Genomic DNA, 21,040 nt, shown 5'->3' on the forward strand with positions numbered 1-21,040 from the left:
ACACTGAAAAGCCTCTTTGGTGTTAAGATGTGGCTCTGTGACCAGTGATGAGCTGCAGGCTATTAGTGCTGATGCTGTTGTGATAAGTGACGAGAGATCCTCTGAGAGTCACTCTGTGACTCCTAGTTTTCACATTATGACTATGCGGGTGTGAAGAAAAAAAAAAAACCCACAGCCATTAGTCTCTCGCCCCCGCTGAACCCCTCATCATATGCTGGCCAGGCTTTTCACCTCTTGTTGGGATTAATGCACCTACTGGGCCATCCCATTCGAAGTTGAAGACTAACTCACAATTAAGAGAATCACTCCCTCAAGCTCTTAAGACAGGACAATGGACACCAAGTACAAAGCTGATATTTCTCCTCTCTTCCTCATCTAAATCTCAGAGTCTTGATCTGTCTTTGTGTTCTATTTCTGGACTAATACCCACTGCTCATAATTAAAAAAAAAAAAGGAAAAGCAAGATTGACTGTATGTGTAAATTGCTTGGAATAAATGAAGGGAATATTGTGCAATGAACAAGATTGAGGGCCCACGTGGACTCACAATACAATATAGTCTTCATTTTCGTGGAAAGACGCATTTTGAGGTGGACTGTTATTCAATTTTCTACACCTGCCTGTTACCTCGTAACAAGGCCATCTCAAAACATGCACATCTGCATTAGGAGGGAGCTACACTCTCCCAATTATTCAGACTTTCCTGATATATGTATATGTACCTGCACTTCAAAAGGGCCTTTGTCAGATTTTTCGGGGTACATGAATAATTCAGCGTATAAGTGGGGGTTGAGGGGAGAGCTGTTCGAAGGGGATGTCGGCCGGGTACCGGGCTTTAAGTGGAACCGCACCATCTGTTTCCCCCCTGCCAAGGCAGGGCCAGCGGGGACTCCTCTTCGGCGATGCCAACGCGGCTCGTACCTTCCAAAGGGCGTACCGACCTCCTGTGCAACAGCAGACGCAAGAGATAATGATGCCGCAGTCTGGTGGCAGAGCACGGACATTTCCTTGGAGAGATTATGGGGCAATATTGACACTTTGAGCAGGTGGAGAAAAACAAAGTGTACAGCAGGTAGCAAGCTCATTAGAGACCTGTCCCTGCTGCCTGCCGTGGGAACACGGACAGTTTGAATGCTGAATTGACCGTTTTTATTGTCTCCAGGTGCTGTAGAGCAGTTGACCCCAACCACCGGTCCGCGGACCGGTACCGGGCCGTGAGGCATTTATTTGTTACCGGGCCGCAGAGAAAGAACGACGCTTCCGTTTCCGGTCCCAGCCGGCTCGAACGCTTCTGTTTCCGGTCCGAGCGGGCTGGCTAACGGCGGCAGAGCTCGAAGAACGAAATCATTTCATAAACTAATTCAGCTCATTACATGAACTGAAAAGATTTGTTCTTTTGAACGAAACGTTCGCGAACGAAACAACACTGTATCAGGAGTCCCACTTCAAATACGGGTTTATCGAAACAGTTAACTCTCACGCACCAACTCCGCTCTGCTACAGATACAGTCGTAGGTTGCGGCTCGACACAGGCAGAACTACTTTTACGGAGTTAAAAGTCTACTCTCATTGAGGAGCTACGGAACTGCAGTCTGGTCTGGCTGCCTACAATAACTCCGACCCCCACTCTTGCATCGCGACCAGACGTGGACGCACCGCGAACGGCGAAGGAGGAAGCAGAAGCGAGGCCAAAAAATAAAAATAAAAATAAAATGCCGACCCCTAAACGCGGTGCAAAGAAGGTTGGGGAACACTGCTGTAGAGTACAATGGAACCTCTGAAGTCGAATGCCCTGAAGCTGTACAATTCTAAATTCAACCCATCATGTTTATTAAGGAGTAACTGAAAGTGCTTTTTCTTTACATTGACTTCCTGTAGCTTTTTTTGCAACTATTCCAAAAGATGGACGGCCGTCAATGTTGATGTAACACAGGACATTAATTAGCCTTTTGTTGTGGAGTTTGTACGCTCCCTTTATGTTTGTGTGGGTTCTCTTTGTGTCCACCAGTTTCCTCCCACAGTCGCAAAACATGCTAGTTAGGTCAGCTGGAACTCTAAGTTGGTTAATTGGCAGTTACTTCAGTCATTTTGACTTGAACTCAACACGAGTCACTGTTTTGATGCCTTGTGACTTGACAAAAACGAAAAGACTTGGGAGTTAAAGACTCAGGACTTAAGTTGAGACACGATGAGGTGTTGTACATGCATTCAGGTGGGATAAATTGTCTAAATATATAACTATTTGACCTTATTGGATTTGTCTTTTTATGAAGACCTTTCCGGATTCACACAGCTCCCACTCATTAACCTGGAGCTTATCTTTATCCCTATTCTGGCGGTCATTGAAACAACAACAAATCAAAATATTGTAATATGGCTCCAAGAGCATTATTAAGGTGACTTATCACAGGACTTGAATTGACTTTGAGATAACTGGCGACTTAACTTGGAGATGACTGGTGACTTGACATGGCCAAGACAAAATGACCTGGGAATTGCTTGAGATTTGCCAATGTGATCCCCACTCCGATAAGCGTTATAGATTCATGTGTGTCTTACTGTATGTCTGTGGTTGTGTAAATCAAAGAGGCGCAAAAAAAAACCCCCAAAAAAACAAAAAAAAGAAAAGCTGTCGGTACCTGTTGGGGGCTTGATCAGTGGCGGGGGTATCACTGGGACAGTGATGGGCTGGTTGCCATGTTCCTTGGTGCTGGTTGTAGAGGTGGAGTGTATAGTGGGGTGCTCTGACACTCCATTTCTGGAGTTTAGCAGAGACTGGGATCTGTTGGCTCCATCCAGAGAAACTGCGCTGCTCTGTCTTGAAGCTGGAATTTTTGGCAACAAGTTTTCTGTGTGATGGAAATACAAGGAAACCTGATGAGGTGCTGTAGCCCTCACTGCACCCTTTATCACGACAGAGCAAAGAACCTAAAAAATGTGAATTACGGGGCAACGTTTCTGTTCGGTGCATGCCAGAATTAATACATCGTTTATGTTTTCTGACAGTGGGTTTTGGCTTTGAATGCAACTTAAACAGAGAATAAATGGCATGTACTTTTTAAAATACACTGCATTGTTCTGTCTGACTATCACGGAATGTGAAATACGACAGGACAGCTCACACCACAAAAAAGGACAACATTTTAAAAAGTTAAATGCTTCATTTTACTACAGGCTCATCATGTTCACGTCCAAAGTCCTTTTTTTTTTTTTTTAAAACAAACTCCATCTCTATCTTGTGTGGACCATGCCCTTTTTTGACAACATGATAACTATTATACATACTACTACTACTAAAGCATTGGTGTTTTAAAATGTAAACTTTTATAGCGGCCCCAGATCTGTGTGTAATTGGCGAGTCATCCATGAGCTAGTAAACATGAACAATACTTTTTTTACTAGGCCTGTCACGATAATTAATCAATAAATTAAAAGGGGCACGGTGGCCGACTGGTTAGAGCGTCAGCCTCACAGTTCCGAGGACCCGGGGTTCAATCCCCGGCCCCGCCTGTGTGGAGTTTGCATGTTCTCCCCGTGCCTGCGTGGGTTTTCTCCGGGCACTCCGGTTTCCTCCCACATCCCAAAAACATGCATGAATTGGAGACTCCAAATTACCTGTACGTGTGGATGTGAGTGCGAATGGTTGTTTATTTGTATGAGCCCTGCGATTGGCTGGCAACCAGTTCAGGGTGTACCCCGCCTCCTGCCCGATGACAGCTGGGATAGGCTCGTGAGGAGAAGCGACTCAGAAAATGGATGTATTCTGTTTTTATTTCAGTTGATGTTTAACACTATGTTGTAGATCAGATTTTGTAAACTACCCCATACATTAAAATGTTAACTTCAGCAGTAACTCCACTTCATCCCGCGCCACACATTATGATTCGACAAACGATTTGGGCTTGTCGTTTATGTTGATTCATGTTGTTTTAATTTAAAGATTTTATTTTGCACCGAAGTGTATTGGCTGTTAGCAGGAGTTAAGATTGACTTCCATGTCAATCAAATCCACACGAGGCGTTCAACATCAGTAATGCTGACCATCTATTGATTTTCCATACCGCTTATCCTCACTTGGGTCGCAGGTGTGCCGCAATAAATGATCCAATTTCACCCAATCGGTCTGACAATTCTCATTTATTTCTTACAAATAATGTATCTTTGCTCATCTATCTTTGCCAGCAGCGTACAGTGGCTCCTTGAGATACGAGTTTAATTTGTTTCGTGACCATGATCATAACTGAAAATACTTGTATTTCTAATCATCTTTCCCTATCGAAATAAATGGAAATTCCATTCATCCATTCCAGCCTCGCACCAAACAAATTACAAATATTTTTGGAATGGGGTTTTAACAATTAAAAAAAGCACTATACAAACATACTGTCATGACAAAATAAGAGTTTAAAGGATTAAACAGCTTATGCCACAGTTTTTGCTTCCATTCAATGGATAATGTGCTACTCCTGGTATGCGCGTGTGGCCACCTGGGGACGGTATAATACAGACATACGGATATACATGGAGACGACACAACTGATCTCAGTAAGCCATAGTAATATCAGTAGTTCTACGCAGAGGATAAAGATATCTCTGATATTGTTATTTTTTGTGATGCTACTCGTTAGCCCGTCTATTGCGTTTTGCATTTTTTGTCAGCGTTAACTAAACCGACTATTATAAAGCAACGGTACGTGGTTTGTTTTAATACACAACATGTAATTATCTTTGTCTTATGTTTAGTTTGATAGTCAACTTCAATTGGAAGTGGAAATAAACAGCTTGAAGCCTCCTTTTTGGAAGAATTGTTTACTATCTGTGACGCGAGTTGAGTTTCGCTCACTGCCACCATATAGCGATTGAATCTCACATTTTTGCACGGAAGTCAAAACTAAAAATCAGCCAAATGATGACTTGTATGTAAAAACGCGTAAGTCGGGTCTCTTGTATCTCAAGGCAGAACAAGGGTGAACAATTGAATGTGCTTCCACCAGATTGGAAAAGGTACTTCTTGCTGATGAACAAAATTAGCATTGGGACTGTTTCTTTAACGAATCAGACTTCAAATTCACCTCAGTGGGGCAACATTGCTTCCGTTCGATGACGTCAGCATTTTTCCATCCTCCGATTACTTGGTCTGAGAAAAAACTGCGACGGCCGAATTCGAATAGCAAAACACAATTGTAGCCATCTGCACATATGAATACAGTATATTGAATAATCATCATTTCTGGGATGTATGATGTATTTTATTCATTTTTAAAGTTTTTGTCCCATTGTTAGATAAATATTGATTTTGAACTGCTCCAGATGATGGCATTGTAGTGGTATTAAGATTTGAATTTAGTCGAGTGAGACCTCATTAAGGCCCAGGTAACAAATGTATGACCCGCCAATGTAATTTACAGTACATTTTAATGTAGTAAATGCGCATCCCTCATAGTTGTTAGTATCCAGCACCTTTAAGGACAGAAATGTGCTGCGGTGTTTCGCCCATATCCAAGTTGTCTGAATCCCTCAGCTCCACCTTGTCGTAGCCGTACCACCCCAGCAGCTCGTTCATGGTGTTCTCTGCAAAACTCTGCAGACAAACAAAAGGTGAAAAGCAGTGACAGAATTAGACAGTTTGTGGGGTGTGTTACAAAATATAAAGCACCATATCCGAAATTACAATGACTTAAAATCATTTATTAAAGAATTAAGCCAATTATAGTATCCATCCATCCATTTTCTGAGCCGCTTCTCCTCACTCGGGTCGCGGGCGTGCTGGAGCCTATCCCAGCTGTCATCGGGCAGGAGGCGGCGTACACCCTGAACTGGTTGCCAGCCAATCGCAGGGCACATAGAAACAAACATGCCTATGGGCAATTTAGAGTCTCCAATTAATGCATGTTTTTGGGATGCGGGAGGAAACCGGAGTGCCCGGAGAAAACCCACGCAGACACGGGGAGAACATGCAAACTCCACACAGGTGGGGCCGGGGATAGAACCCGGATCCTCAGAACTGTGAGGCTGACGCTATAACCAGTCGGCCACCGTGCCGCCGCCAAGTATAGTATCGAATTTTATTTAAAAATATAAAGGATATCAATGGCAAAACTAAAGTGAAAACGTCCAGTAAGCAATAATACAGTTGTCAAACCTATTGGCCCAAAGCACAAGTATGCAGGAACGTACAATTCCAGTATTTGCACAATTGTGTTCTGTTATTTTGTGGGTTTTGCCTTCATAAACCAAAAATTGGATTTTAAATACAACCTTCAAGCTGTGGTTAAAGTACTGACCAGTGGTGTCAAACTTGCAGCCCAAGGGGCATTTGCGCCCTACCGTCCATTTTTAGTGGCCTGTGACATTTTACGAAAATAACATTGGACATTTCCGCAACACTATTTAAAAAGAACAACAGTGCTGGGGGGTAGGGGGGGGGGGGGGGGGGCTTGCATCAAAATGAGCGGTTGTTGAAAAAGTGGTGGGCCTGCAACACCCACATCCCCCATGGGTGTCCACCATCCCTATCACTACTATGACTACAACTAATAATAATAATAGATTGTTTTTATGTTGAGGTTTTTTCTAAATATTCAAAGACAGAAAGAAAGTACTTCCAACTAAAATAACTAACAAACCATCTCTTCATGTAGTTGTGACTTTTGGCTTATCACATCAGGGGTCACCGCAGCCAGTCACTTAATTTGTTTGGGAAAGTTTTTACGCCGCGTGCCCGTCCTGATACACCCCACCCTTTTTTTTTTGTATCCGGGCTTGGCACCATCAGTGGTTCAGTATTGGAGCACTAACGAGGAAAGGCAGCAGCATGTACGCTTCCAGTAGCAAAAATGTCTTTTCATAACGCTGAATAAAGATAATTCTGTTTCAGAAACAAAAATGATTCTGCTCTGTGTCAAGGTCCGATTTGTGAACATATCACAATAATGACCCTCAAGTAGAACTGCTTTTAAAATAGTCAACTTACAACAGATTGTTCTTGTTTCGTTTTTTTATGGGGAGATGGGATTCAGCTCCTACTCAGTGCAAGGGCTGATCTAGTCTAGCGGGATACAGGGCCGCAGGGCACCCCAAAATCCTGAAAAATACTAAACTATTTACCTGATCTCTTCAACAGAAAGCAGTGACATTGCAGTTTTTCCAAATACCTACAATGTATCAATAGTATAGATTGGGTGGATTGTTTAGCATGTTGAATAAGATAAAAGAGAACAAATTCAACGAGGCCAAGGAGTCACTGAGTGCTGAGCAGGCATTGTTAATGACCACTGACAGTAGCTATTGATCTGTATTGATATGAAATACCACAATGGTGGCTTGGACAATGGGTGGATGTGACATGAAGGTAAGCCACATTCCAATTCAAGGGAAGATGAAATTGGAGCATCCCATTCATGTACATTCTGTGTGAAAAGGAACATCATTGTGGAAAGCATTTAAAATGTGAACATTTAGAATATGGGAACAGCAAAACGGTTCCCTCATAAAAAGGCACGCAGATCCACCATTCTGCACCGCCGTGCAGCTGAACTGTGTATGTAACTATTTTTAACGTGCAGACATTGCCAATCTCACTGTTGCTGCCAAAAGAGCTGGAACGTGGTAATCCAGTATGACAGCATAAACTGCATATCACGGTCTATGTTTTGGTTTGGATTGTGTTTGGTATCATGTTTTCCCTGTGTCCCGTGTCGCGCATGTCTTGTGCGCTCAGTTAGTTATTGTGTCCACCTGTTCTCGTCAACCCTCTACCTCGTGTCGACCAATCGGCTCCCTCCAGCCACTCGTCTTGTCCAGGTGTTCGTCAATTTGTGTGCACTTAGTTCCCTGGTTACGTTCAGTCCCGGTCAGTCCATTGTCATTTGTCATATGTCGTAGTTGCCAGTTATATCTGTCGTCACGTCTTGTTTCCAGTTTTAGGTTTACTCCAGTGTTACTTTATCAGTTTTGGGACTTTGTTTAGTTAGCTTTTTCCACTATCCGAGTTTGCCTTTGTTTTGGAATGATCATTTTTGAGACTCCTGCCTTGCCTCCCTGCACTTGTGTTCTCCACTCCCTTGCCGTCAAAGGCCCCGTCCGTCTATGTGACACTGCATTTTGCACTAATAGTCTTTTAATTGATCATGGGCAGTATCGATGTGACAAGTTTCATTGCATTTCTCAGTTTTTAACATCAAATAGCTTTTCAGTAGTGATGCTACTTTTGTGATCACTAACACGGGAGCATCCACAGAAGTGACATCCCCCCCGATCGTTCAAAAACTGAAATGCATCGCTTCTGTTTGATGTCATGTTACATCTCGTAAATCCACATGAACATAGCGCAAAAAAAAAAAATCATTTTATTTATTGATTCATTCCTGTACGGAAGCAGAGCATTTGTCACCATTCAAGATGCCCAACAAAAATTGAACGACACGCACAGGAATTTTTTCAAAGGTCGTAGCTAGCTAAGATAGCCATCACAACTCAGTCAGTCAACGGCTAACATGGCACTGGCCCAGCATCTTGTTTTTTGGCAGCAATATAACAAAATTAGGTATGCGTGTGTGTGCAATGAGCAACAAGCAACTTTGATGGCCACGTGGGGCTTTTTTTTTTTTTTTTTTTTTCTCTCTTCTCCAAACCCCCCCAGGGCCTGACTCTGAACATCACCACCTACTGTCATAGGAGGTATCACAGTTTTTTGAAGAAATGATTCACAAGTGTCCTTGAACTTAACAAGATATTTAAGTCCATTTTGCAGGTATGTTTTTATACCACTTAATTTTTGTAAAATGCAGACTGACTTTATTCTTTTTCATCATCATGAACTATGACTTCCTTATCTTAGGTGAAAGAGTGTGGCTTAATATTGTAGGTAGTGTCGAAGTGCACAACCACAGCATCAAACCAATGGTTCCCATTGGACAAAAAGAGTGGCAGTCACATTAAATGTAATCTGATGCAAAGAAGAAGAAAAAAACGGAAAGGAGAAGAAAACAACACCTTTTTCCTTCGGTCTCACTTTCCTTCCGAGCGCCCTGTCCCTTGTGTCACCCCACAACTTGGAGAAAGTGGGAGGATTAGAACGAGTGGAATCTAATCCTGCTTGGCGTCTCATCTAAGCAGAAGCACAAATGTTGGCTCTGGACGGCAACAGAGAAAGCAACTATACACCGATCACCCACAGACAGGTTTAATATAGTACGGACAGTATATATAGTATGTCGTTGATATACAGTATGATTGTGCTCTACGAATTCTGCCGAGCAACGAGTGGCCCTGGCCATATAATAATGGTTCTCATCCACCTTCTACCTCGTGTCGACCAATCAGCTCCCTCCAGCCACTTGTGTCTCGTCCAGGTGTTCCTCGTTGTCTCGCCAATTTGTTGTATTTAGTTCCCCGGTTTCTGTCAAGTCATTGTCATTGTCATTGTCAGGTGTCATTGTCTTTGTCAGTTGGCATTCTCATATGCCAAAGGTCATCTTGTCTCGCCCCATGTTTCCATATCCTGTCATGTTGAGTCATGGTCAGTAGTGATGGCAAGATGAAGCTTCGTAACACTTGAGCCATTGGTTCAAGCAATGGTTCATTTCTTGATGCTTCATTGCACACGAAACCACCTGCTGGCCATGATGTGCATAATCACGGGCAGCTGTATCTTTACCATATACAGTATGTGCTACGTGGCATTTGTGTGCCTTTTCGCCTCTTGTGAATGACTATGTATTACAAAACGATGAATTTTCCAACATAAAGTGCAAAATATATTATTTTAGAACGTATTCTGTGCGTAAAATGTTCCTCATCACTGGTATGGCAGGTTGTATAATTATTTTCTGTAACTTTGGGGAAAACAGCATGGGCTTAAGAGGGCAGAGGATTTTGAAAGTGCTTCTTTAGAAATAACAGTTTATCATCATTTTTGTGTCAAGTGATCTTGATCTTGTATGTTGGTCTACCCTTTGCAGCTGCAACAGCTTCAACTCTTGTGGGAAGGCTTTCAACAAGGTTTAGGAGTGGGAATTTTTGCCCATTCTTCCAGTGGCATATTTGCGAGGCCAAACACTGATGTTGGATGAGAAGGCCTGACTCACTGCCTACTCGAAATCAACCCAAAGGTGCTCTATTGGGTTGAGGTCAGGACTATGTGCAGGCCAGTCAAGTACCTCCATGCCACATTCTCTCATCAATGTCTTTATGGACCTTGCTGCTTGGACTGGTGCACAGACATGTCGGAAGAGGAAGGAGTAATCCCCAAACTTTCGGACTGTCCAAAATCTCTTGGCATGCTGCAGCACTCAGAGTTCTCTTTCATCGGAGCTCAGGGGCTAATGTTTTGGACATTTCCAAATTTGTGGGAACAATTTGTAGATAGCCCCTTCCTGTGCCGACATGACTTTGCATCAGACCGCAAATCAAGGTTCATAAAGACATGGATGAGAGAGTTTTATGTGGACGAACTGACTTTCTTCGTGTAACACGGGGACCTTTTTTTTGCTGCTAGAATTACAGGAGTTGTTGTTATTTTAGCACTTTATTCTTATTAGTCTTTTGTTCTCCTAACATTCGGACTTTATTCCCACAAAATGTCACAGTTTTCCATGGTAATATTAACACTATTTTTGTAAAATGACGAGAGAAATCTACATCGTGCCCTGCGATTGGCTGGCGACCAGTTCAGGTTGTACCTCGCCTCCTGCCCGAAGCTAGCTGGGATAGGCTCCAGCACGCCCGCGACCCTGGTGAGGATAAGCGGTGAAGAAAATGGATGGATGGACAGAACTTGACTGGCCTGCACAATCCTGACCGCAAGCCTACAGAACACTTTTGGATGAATTGGAGCGGCGACTGAGGGACAGACCTTCTTGTCCAACATCTGTGGGTCACATCACAAATATGCTTCTGGGAAAATTGCCATAAATTCCCATAAACACCCTCCTAAACCTCGTGGAAAACCTTCCCAGAAGAGTTAAAGCTGTTCAAATTGCAAAGTGTGATACCGATGTCTTATTATATCCTATGTCTTAAGAATGTGATATCCCTTAAATTCATATCTGGCAGGTGAGCAAATACTTTTGGCAAGTTCCTGTACCAATTGTTTGAATAATCGATGTAATAGTACACAGAAAAAGAAAAACAACACCTGTCAGCCAAATGTTGCAATACGTTTGCTCACATGAACAATGCGTCGTGTATCAAATCCAGATGTAAATTCCTTGAAATAAAGGATGAAATATTGCTCTCTTGTCTCATATTCCTCTTCTGATGTCAAACCCAAATATTTTTTGGTTCCTAAAGGAATTAGCCTCACGGTTCCAATACTTTGGAGTTGAGTAGACATTGACATGGACTCTCAGAAATCTCCCCATAAGATCCAAGCCAAGATCTGAACACCTCCACTTGTTCCTGCGAGGCGACATTGCTGACCACTCTCCTTCAGCCTTGCCCTGTAGGACTTGAGTGATCGCCCCACTTTTACTCTAGCACCACCATGAGGTTGACATGTGACTTTCACGAGTTATAACATGGAATGACTGACCCCTTTGATCTGCTATTAATTTGGGTATACTGTATGTTGTGCTTTAATGTAAACCTACCAAATGTTATTTCGTACTGTAAAATATCCATGAAAACTCAATCAGTCAATCAACAAACATTTAGGCTGTCATTCAAAAAATGTGAATCACGTATGTTTGTAAAACCTCTTAAAGCTTTAAGTCTACACTTCTGTCACATCCTGATTGTTTTGTTACGACTCCGTTGTGGCGGTCTAATCATAAAAATGGTGCAATTGTCAAAATACTTTTGGGCCAAACCGCATCTTGAAGCAGTTTTGTAATGGATCAGGTCCAGGATTCTTCTCACACACACGTTGCGAACAATCATACTGTAACTCCTGAAGTTATTTCAGGTTCAGAAAACGTAAAAAAAAAAAAAATGGCTAACATTCCTCGACTATCCATGTAGATGCAGAATGCACATTGGCATTTATCTGCAATATATTCAGGAGCGGATCATTTAATAAAAAAAAAAACACACACACACACATTCTAAATCCAGCAGGCTTCTCAAGCCTCTTTACTCCTGCAGTAAGACCAATATAGCCATTATGGCTTCCACTAATGATGACAGCGGGTAGAAACCACAGCAGGTCACAGAACCCAAAATTCCCAAAGCCACATGCGAACTTTCCCTTTTGCTGATAGCTTATCCACTTTTCCCTCCGCTACTTTATTGACCCTTTTCCCACTCTGCTTTCATTTCCCTCTCCTTTCCTTGATATTTGATCCGGTGGAGACGCTCAGGTTACAGTTTTTACAGCTTAACCAGCCCTGTGTGCCATACATTCCTTTCTCCCCTCTTTCTTTGCCTCTCCTCTCCCCTCCATGCCCACTCCTGCTTCCTCGTGATTACTCACCAGGGCTAAGTTTGCCATGGCACACATTGAAGCTGCAGCTAGATGAAGGAAACACTGTCAGACTGTTAAGATTTCCAGCGGAGTACTTACAAGGGATCATTGTGTATTTGTGTATGTGCCTGTGTTATTTCCCCCTCCAGCTTTGGGATAAAATATGAAACATGAAATGATGTAGAAATATATAGAATAGAACAGGTTGTGTCTATTTCCTTAAAAATTAGGTTTCAGAGGGGATGAATTGCTGTACATACGATGTTAACAATTGCTTATACTTTATGAAGGTGAAAAAACACACCTTTTTTTTTTTTTTTTAGCCTGTTCGGGTCTTTCAACAAAAAATTAAAAACAATTCAAGGTTGAGTCGTGAGCTACTCTTGATTGTGTCTTCACTTTGAAGTGTTTTGACACCTTAACCACATCCATTTAATGCAACTTCTCCTCACATCGAAAGCAATTCCGTAGTGTTTTCTCTCCTCTTCACCCGTGCAGCACTGTCTGCTAATCGCCATTTCACATTGACCAAGTATTATTTCGGTGAATTACAGTATGCCGAAATTTCGTCATCTGAATGATCGCCCTGCGAGGATTCTGTTGTCATGATACTGTATTTACCAATGGCACTGATGACAAACAAACCTGAGCGCTTTCTTGTGTAACAAAGGTCTACATCACAAGAACGCTGAAAGATGACCTACAGTATATCCCAACACAAGACACATCATTTGGGGTGGAGGGCTAACATTTTGAATTTAAAAAAAGATATACAGTACCTCTTACATTGGCCTCGTCACAACATTAGCTACAGCTCTCACAACATGTTAAAGTGAATAGTACACAGCAGGTTTGATTGACACGGTCAGAGGGGAATTAATTGAACTATGTTTTTCGATGTGCTTTGCGGTAACTGTTCTGCATTATACTGACAGCTGTCTAATGTTTTGACTGATCCCGTGTACTGAGGCTCACGAGTTGGTGTAAAGTAGTTTTTAAAGTCAATGAATTCCAATTATAGGTGGTCAAATAAATGCAGTATTGTATTGTGATAACATGATACTGATGGTTTTTTGTCGCCCCCCAGTCTGACACCCCAGGTCAAAGAAAACTATGTTAACAAGGAATGATGAATGAAACGGTATGCAACAAAAAATGATTTTCGTGTACTATTACGACAATATACAATACACCGGTAATAAATATGATAATCAATAAAAAAAATATATATATCCATGTTCCATCGGAATACATTTATTTTAAACAAACGTATATATATTTTAGGGTAATAGAGAAGAAGCCGTGACACATGGATGCGTCCTCATATGGGTCCAAACAAAAGGGTTGTTTCAGGTCTCGCTGAGAGCCAGCGGCCCGGCGCTTTTCCTGACAGCCGAAAATCACAATTCCCACAATTAGCCCACGTGTGATCGCCTAAATATCCACCCAGAGGAGTGTTGTGAATGTGACTGGTCGAAATGTGTCAAAACAAGGCCGAGATGGCAGACAAAGCGACACACAAGAACATCTGCATGTCTCTCGTTGCACACACGCCAAACGCCAGCAGCGTCACTTTGCTTCTCCTCAATTAACCGCACCGGGCTCAAGTACCGGACAAAAAGCCACTCATGGAACCGACGTGTTGTTGTTTTTTCGGGGGGGGGGCATCGAACCTTTGCAGGCCCAACACGGAAGACAATGTGCTCTTGTGGACGAGCGCGTAAAGCTGGCGACGGACGCACATCTGGATCAGCACACACCGCGCAGCACACACGCATACAAACGCACGCTCCAATTGACTCAGCCGAGAATTGCCCCCCCCCCCCCCCCCCCCCCCCCCGTGGATTTGTACGAAACGACGCTTTCCGCGCGTTGCGTTTGTAGTAAGAATAGTAGCGGAGGCTCGAGGCGCGTCGATTTGTATGGAAACACGGCCGGCGAAATGGGTGCCACAAAGCCACAGAGACCAACGCTCGGCGAGTCTTTCTGCTTTCCAACTTGTTCAAACCGAGAAGCGATAGCATGAAGATGTCGCTCCCCCCACCGACGCGACTCAAACAATAGAACTTGGGCATTTCGAATGGAACGCACATTTGAAGTTGGTCTCGCGTGCAACATAATAGTCTCGGGCGCATCATTAGCAGCAGGGGCGACTGGCGCTTCAACACGCATGCTCCTCCACGCGCAAACAGCATGCAGATCCATTACCTTCATCTCTTCATTAATTTCCCTTTTCACCGGGTGAGCTGGTTTTCGGCTTCTTTTATTTTCCGGAGGTCTGCCCTCTTTTTCCATCTCTGCCATGTTTTGTCGCCGATACTTCTCTCCTCTTTACACGCGCCGGACGGCGGATGTCTTGCGGCTTCTCAGCGGCCCGTGGGAAGCTGGCGACGCCGCCGAGGGCTTGCCCTGACGGGCTTCGTCAGCCATCTTCTGCCCGTGCGCACCAGTGTTGTGCCGCCTCTGTCCAGGAGTCAAAGGAGAGGTAGAGCGAGGGGGAAAGGAGACAGGGGGAGGGGCCTATGCTGAAACATTATATGACGTGTTGATGATTCGAGGTGGACTGCGTCTTCTCAGTTTCTCGCGGAGCGCAATCAGTGCAGTCGCATCCATTCAGCAGCTACAGCTGGCTTAGCACGGGAGGGGGTGGGGGGGGGGGGGGGGGGGCTGGGGGCGGTCTGCGAGAGGCGAACAGGTGCCCTCTCATCCAGTCCACAATATACTGGCATCAGAGTGACTTCCAGCGTCAAGACATTGAAGTCAAGCTGCCCGGAAGCGGAGGCCCAGAAGTTACTTGCCACAGGGAAGGGCAGCCATGCTCAATAATTAAATACACATTGATTTCAGAAGTGGGAATGCACACAAAATGTCGCAGATACAACTTAGCTTAGCACCGACACCAACAACAACAAAAAAGAGTATGTTTTCTTATAGTGTGCAAAACTATTTAGCACAACAATTGGGTATTAATGAATTAACCATTGTCATGAAAATGCCACGGGCAGAAAATATGGGACAGCAAAAAAAGATATATAAATAAATAAATACTCACAGGTAAATTTCTGGAATAAAAAATACTTTAATTTCCAGGAATAATACACAATTATCTTACCGATCAGCAACATATGCTCGGCTAGTCACCGCTCAGTGCAATAAATAAGGAGTGTGAAAACATGCGTGATAAAAGGGGCAACGGGGCACATAAATGGCGGACAAAAAAAGTGTGTGCCCCCCCACTTGATTCCGCCACCTCTTCCTGGAAGTTACAGTCCGTTACCTTTTAACAAAGCTTCACCATATACAAGCCCTGCCACAAACTATGGAATCAGCCCTCCTGGAGGATGATCATTTACAGGTACATCTCATGGAATTAGAGAAATGATTTGAGTTCATGAAATACCTCAATACATTGTGCAACAGAAGCCTGCAGATGACTACTACAGATGTGGTTTATTCGCTGGAAAATGCAATATGGACAAAGCCTGAAGCCTCACAGTTCCACTAAAAATTGAAGAACAAAAAATAAATAAATCACATCTACTGTATAGCCATCTGCAGGCCTCTGTTGCACAATTTAATTAGGTATGTTATCTCAATAAATTAGAATAACTATCCATTCATCCATCCATTTTCCGTTACGCTTATCCTCACTAGGGTCGTGGGCGTGCTGGAGCGTATTTGAACGCCGGGATTTGAACGCCGGTCCTCAGAAGTGTGAGGCAGATGTGCTCACCGGTCTTCCGCTGTGCCGCCCTAGGATAAATATATCCTAATTTAATGAGCTGTACCTGTATACTATACATTTCGATTGTCTCCCACAAAAAAAGAAGAAAAAAACCACACCAGGAGCCACAAAACCCTTTTAACATCTAAAGTGAGGATAACACCGCATATGTCATCGGGCAGGAGGCGGGGCACACCCTGAACTGGTTGCCAGCCAATCGCTGACCGCATATATCGTTCATTTAAAAACAACAAAATCTGTTTAACTGTAATTGTAAAGTGTATTGCACTTGTGAAAACAATGAACTGCTACAGACAACATAGAATTGCATTTCTGCATTGAGCAAAAACATTTTAAACACTGAAAAAAGATGCTTGGTTGAAGCTTATTTTCAAATAAAATAGTCCATGTCTATTCTAATCGTATTCTTATTCATGAAATAAAGCCAAACGTAAATTATCTTCCTGCAGCCAACCAAAAATGTCGTCTGCTTCTGTCTTCCATTCTCATTTTATCATGTGTAGCGCAGGCAGTCAACTGTCAACTTGAATTAAAAAGAACTCAAATATATATTTGACAAATAATAGCCAATGAAAGTATTTATTTTTACCTAGTTAATGTGATTTTTGCTCCTGAACCTCCGCTACATTGTCGCCACATCAGGGCTGTAGGCATCACCTTCGTTTTCACACACGATTGTATACGCTGTCATCTGTGAGACGTGAGCAATGTTGTTTTCAATGTAGTTCATGTAGCACGTAGCATTAAATGTTTGGGTTTTTTTCAAAAACTTTTCTTATCTTGGATTTATCCACGGTTTGCCTGCCAGGGGTTGAATAGCTGTCGCTATCTCTACACTTGTAAGCCTATTTGGTGTTAATGATAAATATAATGTATATGATCATGTGAAACGTAAATGAACTGTTGTATTTTTTTTTATTTTTTTTTTGTAATTGACAATTAAAGACATACAAATATCCGTTCTTCGAGTTTACATAGCTTGCACAATTTTCTTCATGCAACTCACAATGTTATAGAATACAATGAATTCAATTTAAATGATGATGATACAAATGAAATACAAGTCAAAAAACAAGCAGACAAGCAAAAGATTCCATTATATAAAAAGAGATCAGTGAGACTTAATTTAAAAAAAAAAACTAATCAGAATGGATATCAATTACCGACCTACATTTTTGATTTGCTATCATGTCTAAGAGACCTGAAATAATTATTAAATTCAATCAAACATAATTTAAATAACTGGATGTGACACTTTCACAACAAAATATAAATGTTAATAATAGTACACAGTTTAATGAACGTTTATTTTACGTTAGATAATTTGACAGTGCTTTAGAGACTTCCGCAGGAAGTGACGTGTTTTATATATTGTGACGTAACGTCCAAAATCTGTCAAGATGGCGGCGCCCGGTGACAGGTCGTGTGCTGTGAAACAGCTGTTTGCAAGGTAGTGAGTTGCGTCTGTAACACAAAGTTGACAAGATGTCGCATCGGAAGTACGCAGTCGTAAGATGACATTAGATGACAAGACTGAAGAATCGGTGATATAATATTAGAGGGAAAATGTTTGCGCCTGTGTGGACGCGACTGTCATTTACAGTCCAGTCCGTACCAGGGCGGAGGACATTGGGTCTATTTTCCAGCCCAGCACTTTCAAACTGGAGTAAAGTGGTGTCTGACGCCGAGAAGATCGTGGGTTTTCCAAGTTCTTTCATGAGCCTCCGGTGCCTACTCAGTGATGAGTTCAGTAACGTCGCCATGCATGTCAAGAAGCTGGTCGGAACCCAACACCCTCTACTTAACACCGCAAGGTAACTGCCATTACAGCAGACCCTAGTTTATTCTTTGCTTTTGACAGCTCTTGAAGACAGGACTTAAACAATGACTGACCCTATTTGTCCATAAATCCATTTTAATCTGCCAATCTGTATAAATGATGGTTGACACGGTGATTGAAAACTTGAAATGCTCAGTTTTCTTGTTGTTGTTTTTTCATTTGCGAACGTTCGAATGACATGACATTTAATACAGGGTTTTACCTTGTTTTTCCTTGTCCCCCCGCCCCCAAAGTATTTAAGTACACTAAAACTATTAAATTCAAACACAATTCATCCACAATAAATTTTAGTTTTTGGAAAATTCCGTATTTCCTTAATTATCTTGAGACGGTCACAACATTTAACTCTACAGACACTGTTAATATTCTCAGCTGTCATGCAAATATAAAATAAGTTTGCTACTTTCAATATTAATCGCATTCCATCCATTTTCCGTAGCGCTCATCCTCACTAGGGTCGTGAGCGTGCTTGGAGCCTGTCCCAGCTGTCTCTGGGCGAGAGGCGTTGTACACTCTGAACTGGTCGCCAGCCAACTGCAGAGTAATCACATCCCATTTTTTAACATTTGTTTCACAAGATTCAAAAGAAATAAACCACAGGATATCCTAAAAATTGCTTTGAATGAATATTTAGTAAATTAGTGATCATCCGGTGTGGGTTTCGTTCATCTCCTAAAACTGCAAATATTGTACAAAGCAAACAGGCTTTAAAGAACCACGTCAAGAGTCCTTAAAACGTATTCCTGCAATACAGACGTGCATTTGAAATTGAACCCGAAGGGTGCAATAACCTATCCATCTAAATCTGATATGGCAATCCTTTTGAGTGTTATAAAAAAGCTTGCTTGTTGTGTGCGTGTAATGAATGAATGACTGACAGAGTCTGACTCTTAAGGCCACTTTATATCGACAACGCCCACATTGCATCACGTGACAGACGAATAGGCCCGCGCGGCCCCTCTGCATAGCTTGACGCGCACACGGCAAAAATTGTTGCTGCGCGTCGAACTCCGCGGAGATCATCTCTCGTGACTGGTCCGTTTTAGTCACATGTGATGACGTATTCAGCATGCCCCTTGGTTCTACATACCAACTACGCCGCCGCCTTCTCGATCGCTTTTACAGCATAATTAAACGTATCATCTCGTCATCTAGGTCCATTAGATCTAGCAGACAGTGTTCCACGGTCGCCTTTGTTGTTGGCTTTGTTCCTTGTTACTGAAAGGAAAGTAAAAAAACGGCTACCGGAAATGGCCAAAAAATGCAGAGGAAACTCCACCCCATGGTGTCCTAGCCAATACCAGCCGTAGCGACACTTGGAGGTGAACTGCAGTACATTTTCAAAACTGCGCGCGTGGGTTGCGCTCAAGTATAAAGGCGAACTACGCGTGGGACAGCCGCAGTGACGTCAGCGCGGTCGCCATCCGCGCGAGTATAAAGAAGCCTTTACTGTCATCCTTTGGTTAGGCTGATTCGTATCTCCCACTACGTCTCTGATTTAGACCCATATCTCACTGACCTGGATACTAGCTGGTGACCTGATGGCGACTCCAGTCTCCCCTCATTGCGGAGACGTCTCTGTGACTCTGGCTGCAATTAGGCATTCTGTCTAAGGCACAGTACCCAAATAAAAAAAATAAATAAAGTAAAATTAAGACAATCAGGTTGTTTTTGTACGGATTTTACCCCTTCCCAACCAAGGACGTCAAAGGTCTGATCATTTTTTGTTTTATAAAATTATCCCATCAGATTATCCTTGTGTCAAGAGTGTATTCATCTCGATTATAGGGTCCAAAATCAGTTGGTGCCGACAAGCTTAAATATTGAACGTGTTCAATATTTACGACCAGCAATCTACCTACCGAGTCATGACGCTATGAATTGTGACGTAGAACAGAATATAGCCAATCGAGTAGCAGTAACGAGTATAAATACAAACAAACATGTCTTACCCGGTGTTGTTTTTTTCGTATAAAAGTGGATTCCCCAGAGAGCGACAAGTATTTTCCAAAGCAAGTCTTTTTTGAGACCTCATCGGTCCCGCTTTCGGCAACCTTTGGAAACACTCGGGTAACATTGCCGCATAGTGGGCAGTGTTGCTCCTTCGGTTTTGTGAGATCATGTGTGATCACGCAAGATTTCGAGATCGATGGCGGAACAGGATCTTTGTCTGTGGACTTCTGTCTTGAGCGTATCAGAGCACACCACACACAATACATCCAAAACTGTTAAATGCCAGATTCTTTTTATTTTTTATTTTTATTTTTTTAGCTTCATGTGTGGGGTCTGTCACAGATAAAAAAAAATCTTTTAAGATTAAAAAAAAAAAAAAAAATCCTCGTGTATACCAGGCCGAAGGTGCTTCTCTTTTCTTTCATTTTATTAAAAATAACAAAAGCTGCTGCAGGCATAAAATCACAACAGTTGGATCTTACAAACCAGGTCTACTGACGGCTCTCGTGATACGATGATTCAAGAACTCCACATTGTGACTTCAAGGTATTTGAGTTACTCTTCCTTGTTGTCAATCAAGGAAATTTAGTCCGTCTATTGTGGAAATAAATGCCTGCAGAGATGTCAATTTCTTCTCAAGAGAAGAATAATTTCGAGATATTTATGCATCCAGTCTCGGGTAGGCCTGAGCAAGTTCCTGTGCACATTCCAAGTAGAAGGCGTGGTGACCTGTTCACAACCCTTTCAAGATGACGGAAGTCCATTTTTCTCATCTCCTCTGTTCCCCTCACTCACTCTTTTATCATACCATCCATGCTCCATTCCCTTGCAAAAGACTGATTGATTGATGTATGCTTTTGTAGAAAGTGACATAAATATTAATCACATCCCAGACCTCAGGCCACTGGCCCACACAAACTCTCAGAAGACTGCTGCTTCATTACAGTTCGTTTCTGTTTTGCAGGTTGAATGGTGAACTGTGTGATACATTTTTGCTGCAGTGTAAAAAATGATCGACCACAATTTAAGCTTTTTAACATTGCGACAAGACGGGACTTCACAAGGGCACCACTGTTTGTGGGGAAAAAAGCGGCATGAGT

General features: G+C 42.6%; 2 protein-coding genes across 5 annotated transcripts in view; one reads left to right on the top strand and one right to left on the bottom strand.

The window, feature by feature from the left end:
- sobpa (sine oculis binding protein homolog (Drosophila) a) overlaps positions 1–14,858 on the bottom strand; it is a 44,248-nt gene extending 29,390 nt beyond the window's left edge. For 3 of the 4 annotated variants that reach the window (XM_061696281.1, XM_061696279.1, XM_061696278.1), the window contains exons 1-3: positions 14,611–14,858; positions 5,460–5,580; positions 2,639–2,848 (exon numbers count right to left, since the gene is read on the bottom strand). In XM_061696281.1, coding sequence (XP_061552265.1) covers positions 2,639–2,848; positions 5,460–5,580; positions 14,611–14,706 — 427 coding nt within the window. In that variant the 5' untranslated portion in view covers positions 14,707–14,858. Of the gene's footprint in view, positions 1–2,638; positions 2,849–5,459; positions 5,581–8,993; positions 9,085–14,610 lie in introns of those variants that run through there. The other variant, XM_061696280.1, reaches the window with a different exon arrangement.
- A 2,685-nt stretch (positions 14,859–17,543) lies between these two features.
- Positions 17,544–21,040, top strand: part of pdss2 (prenyl (decaprenyl) diphosphate synthase, subunit 2) — a 40,773-nt gene continuing 37,276 nt past the window's right edge. The window contains exon 1 of the mRNA XM_061696337.1: positions 17,544–17,961. Within this exon, the coding sequence (XP_061552321.1) occupies positions 17,714–17,961 (248 nt within the window). The 5' untranslated portion in view covers positions 17,544–17,713. The remainder of the gene's footprint in view (positions 17,962–21,040) is intronic.

Source organism: Phycodurus eques, chromosome 14, assembly GCF_024500275.1.
Source record: "Phycodurus eques isolate BA_2022a chromosome 14, UOR_Pequ_1.1, whole genome shotgun sequence".
NCBI classification, from domain to species: Eukaryota; Metazoa; Chordata; class Actinopteri; order Syngnathiformes; family Syngnathidae; genus Phycodurus; species Phycodurus eques.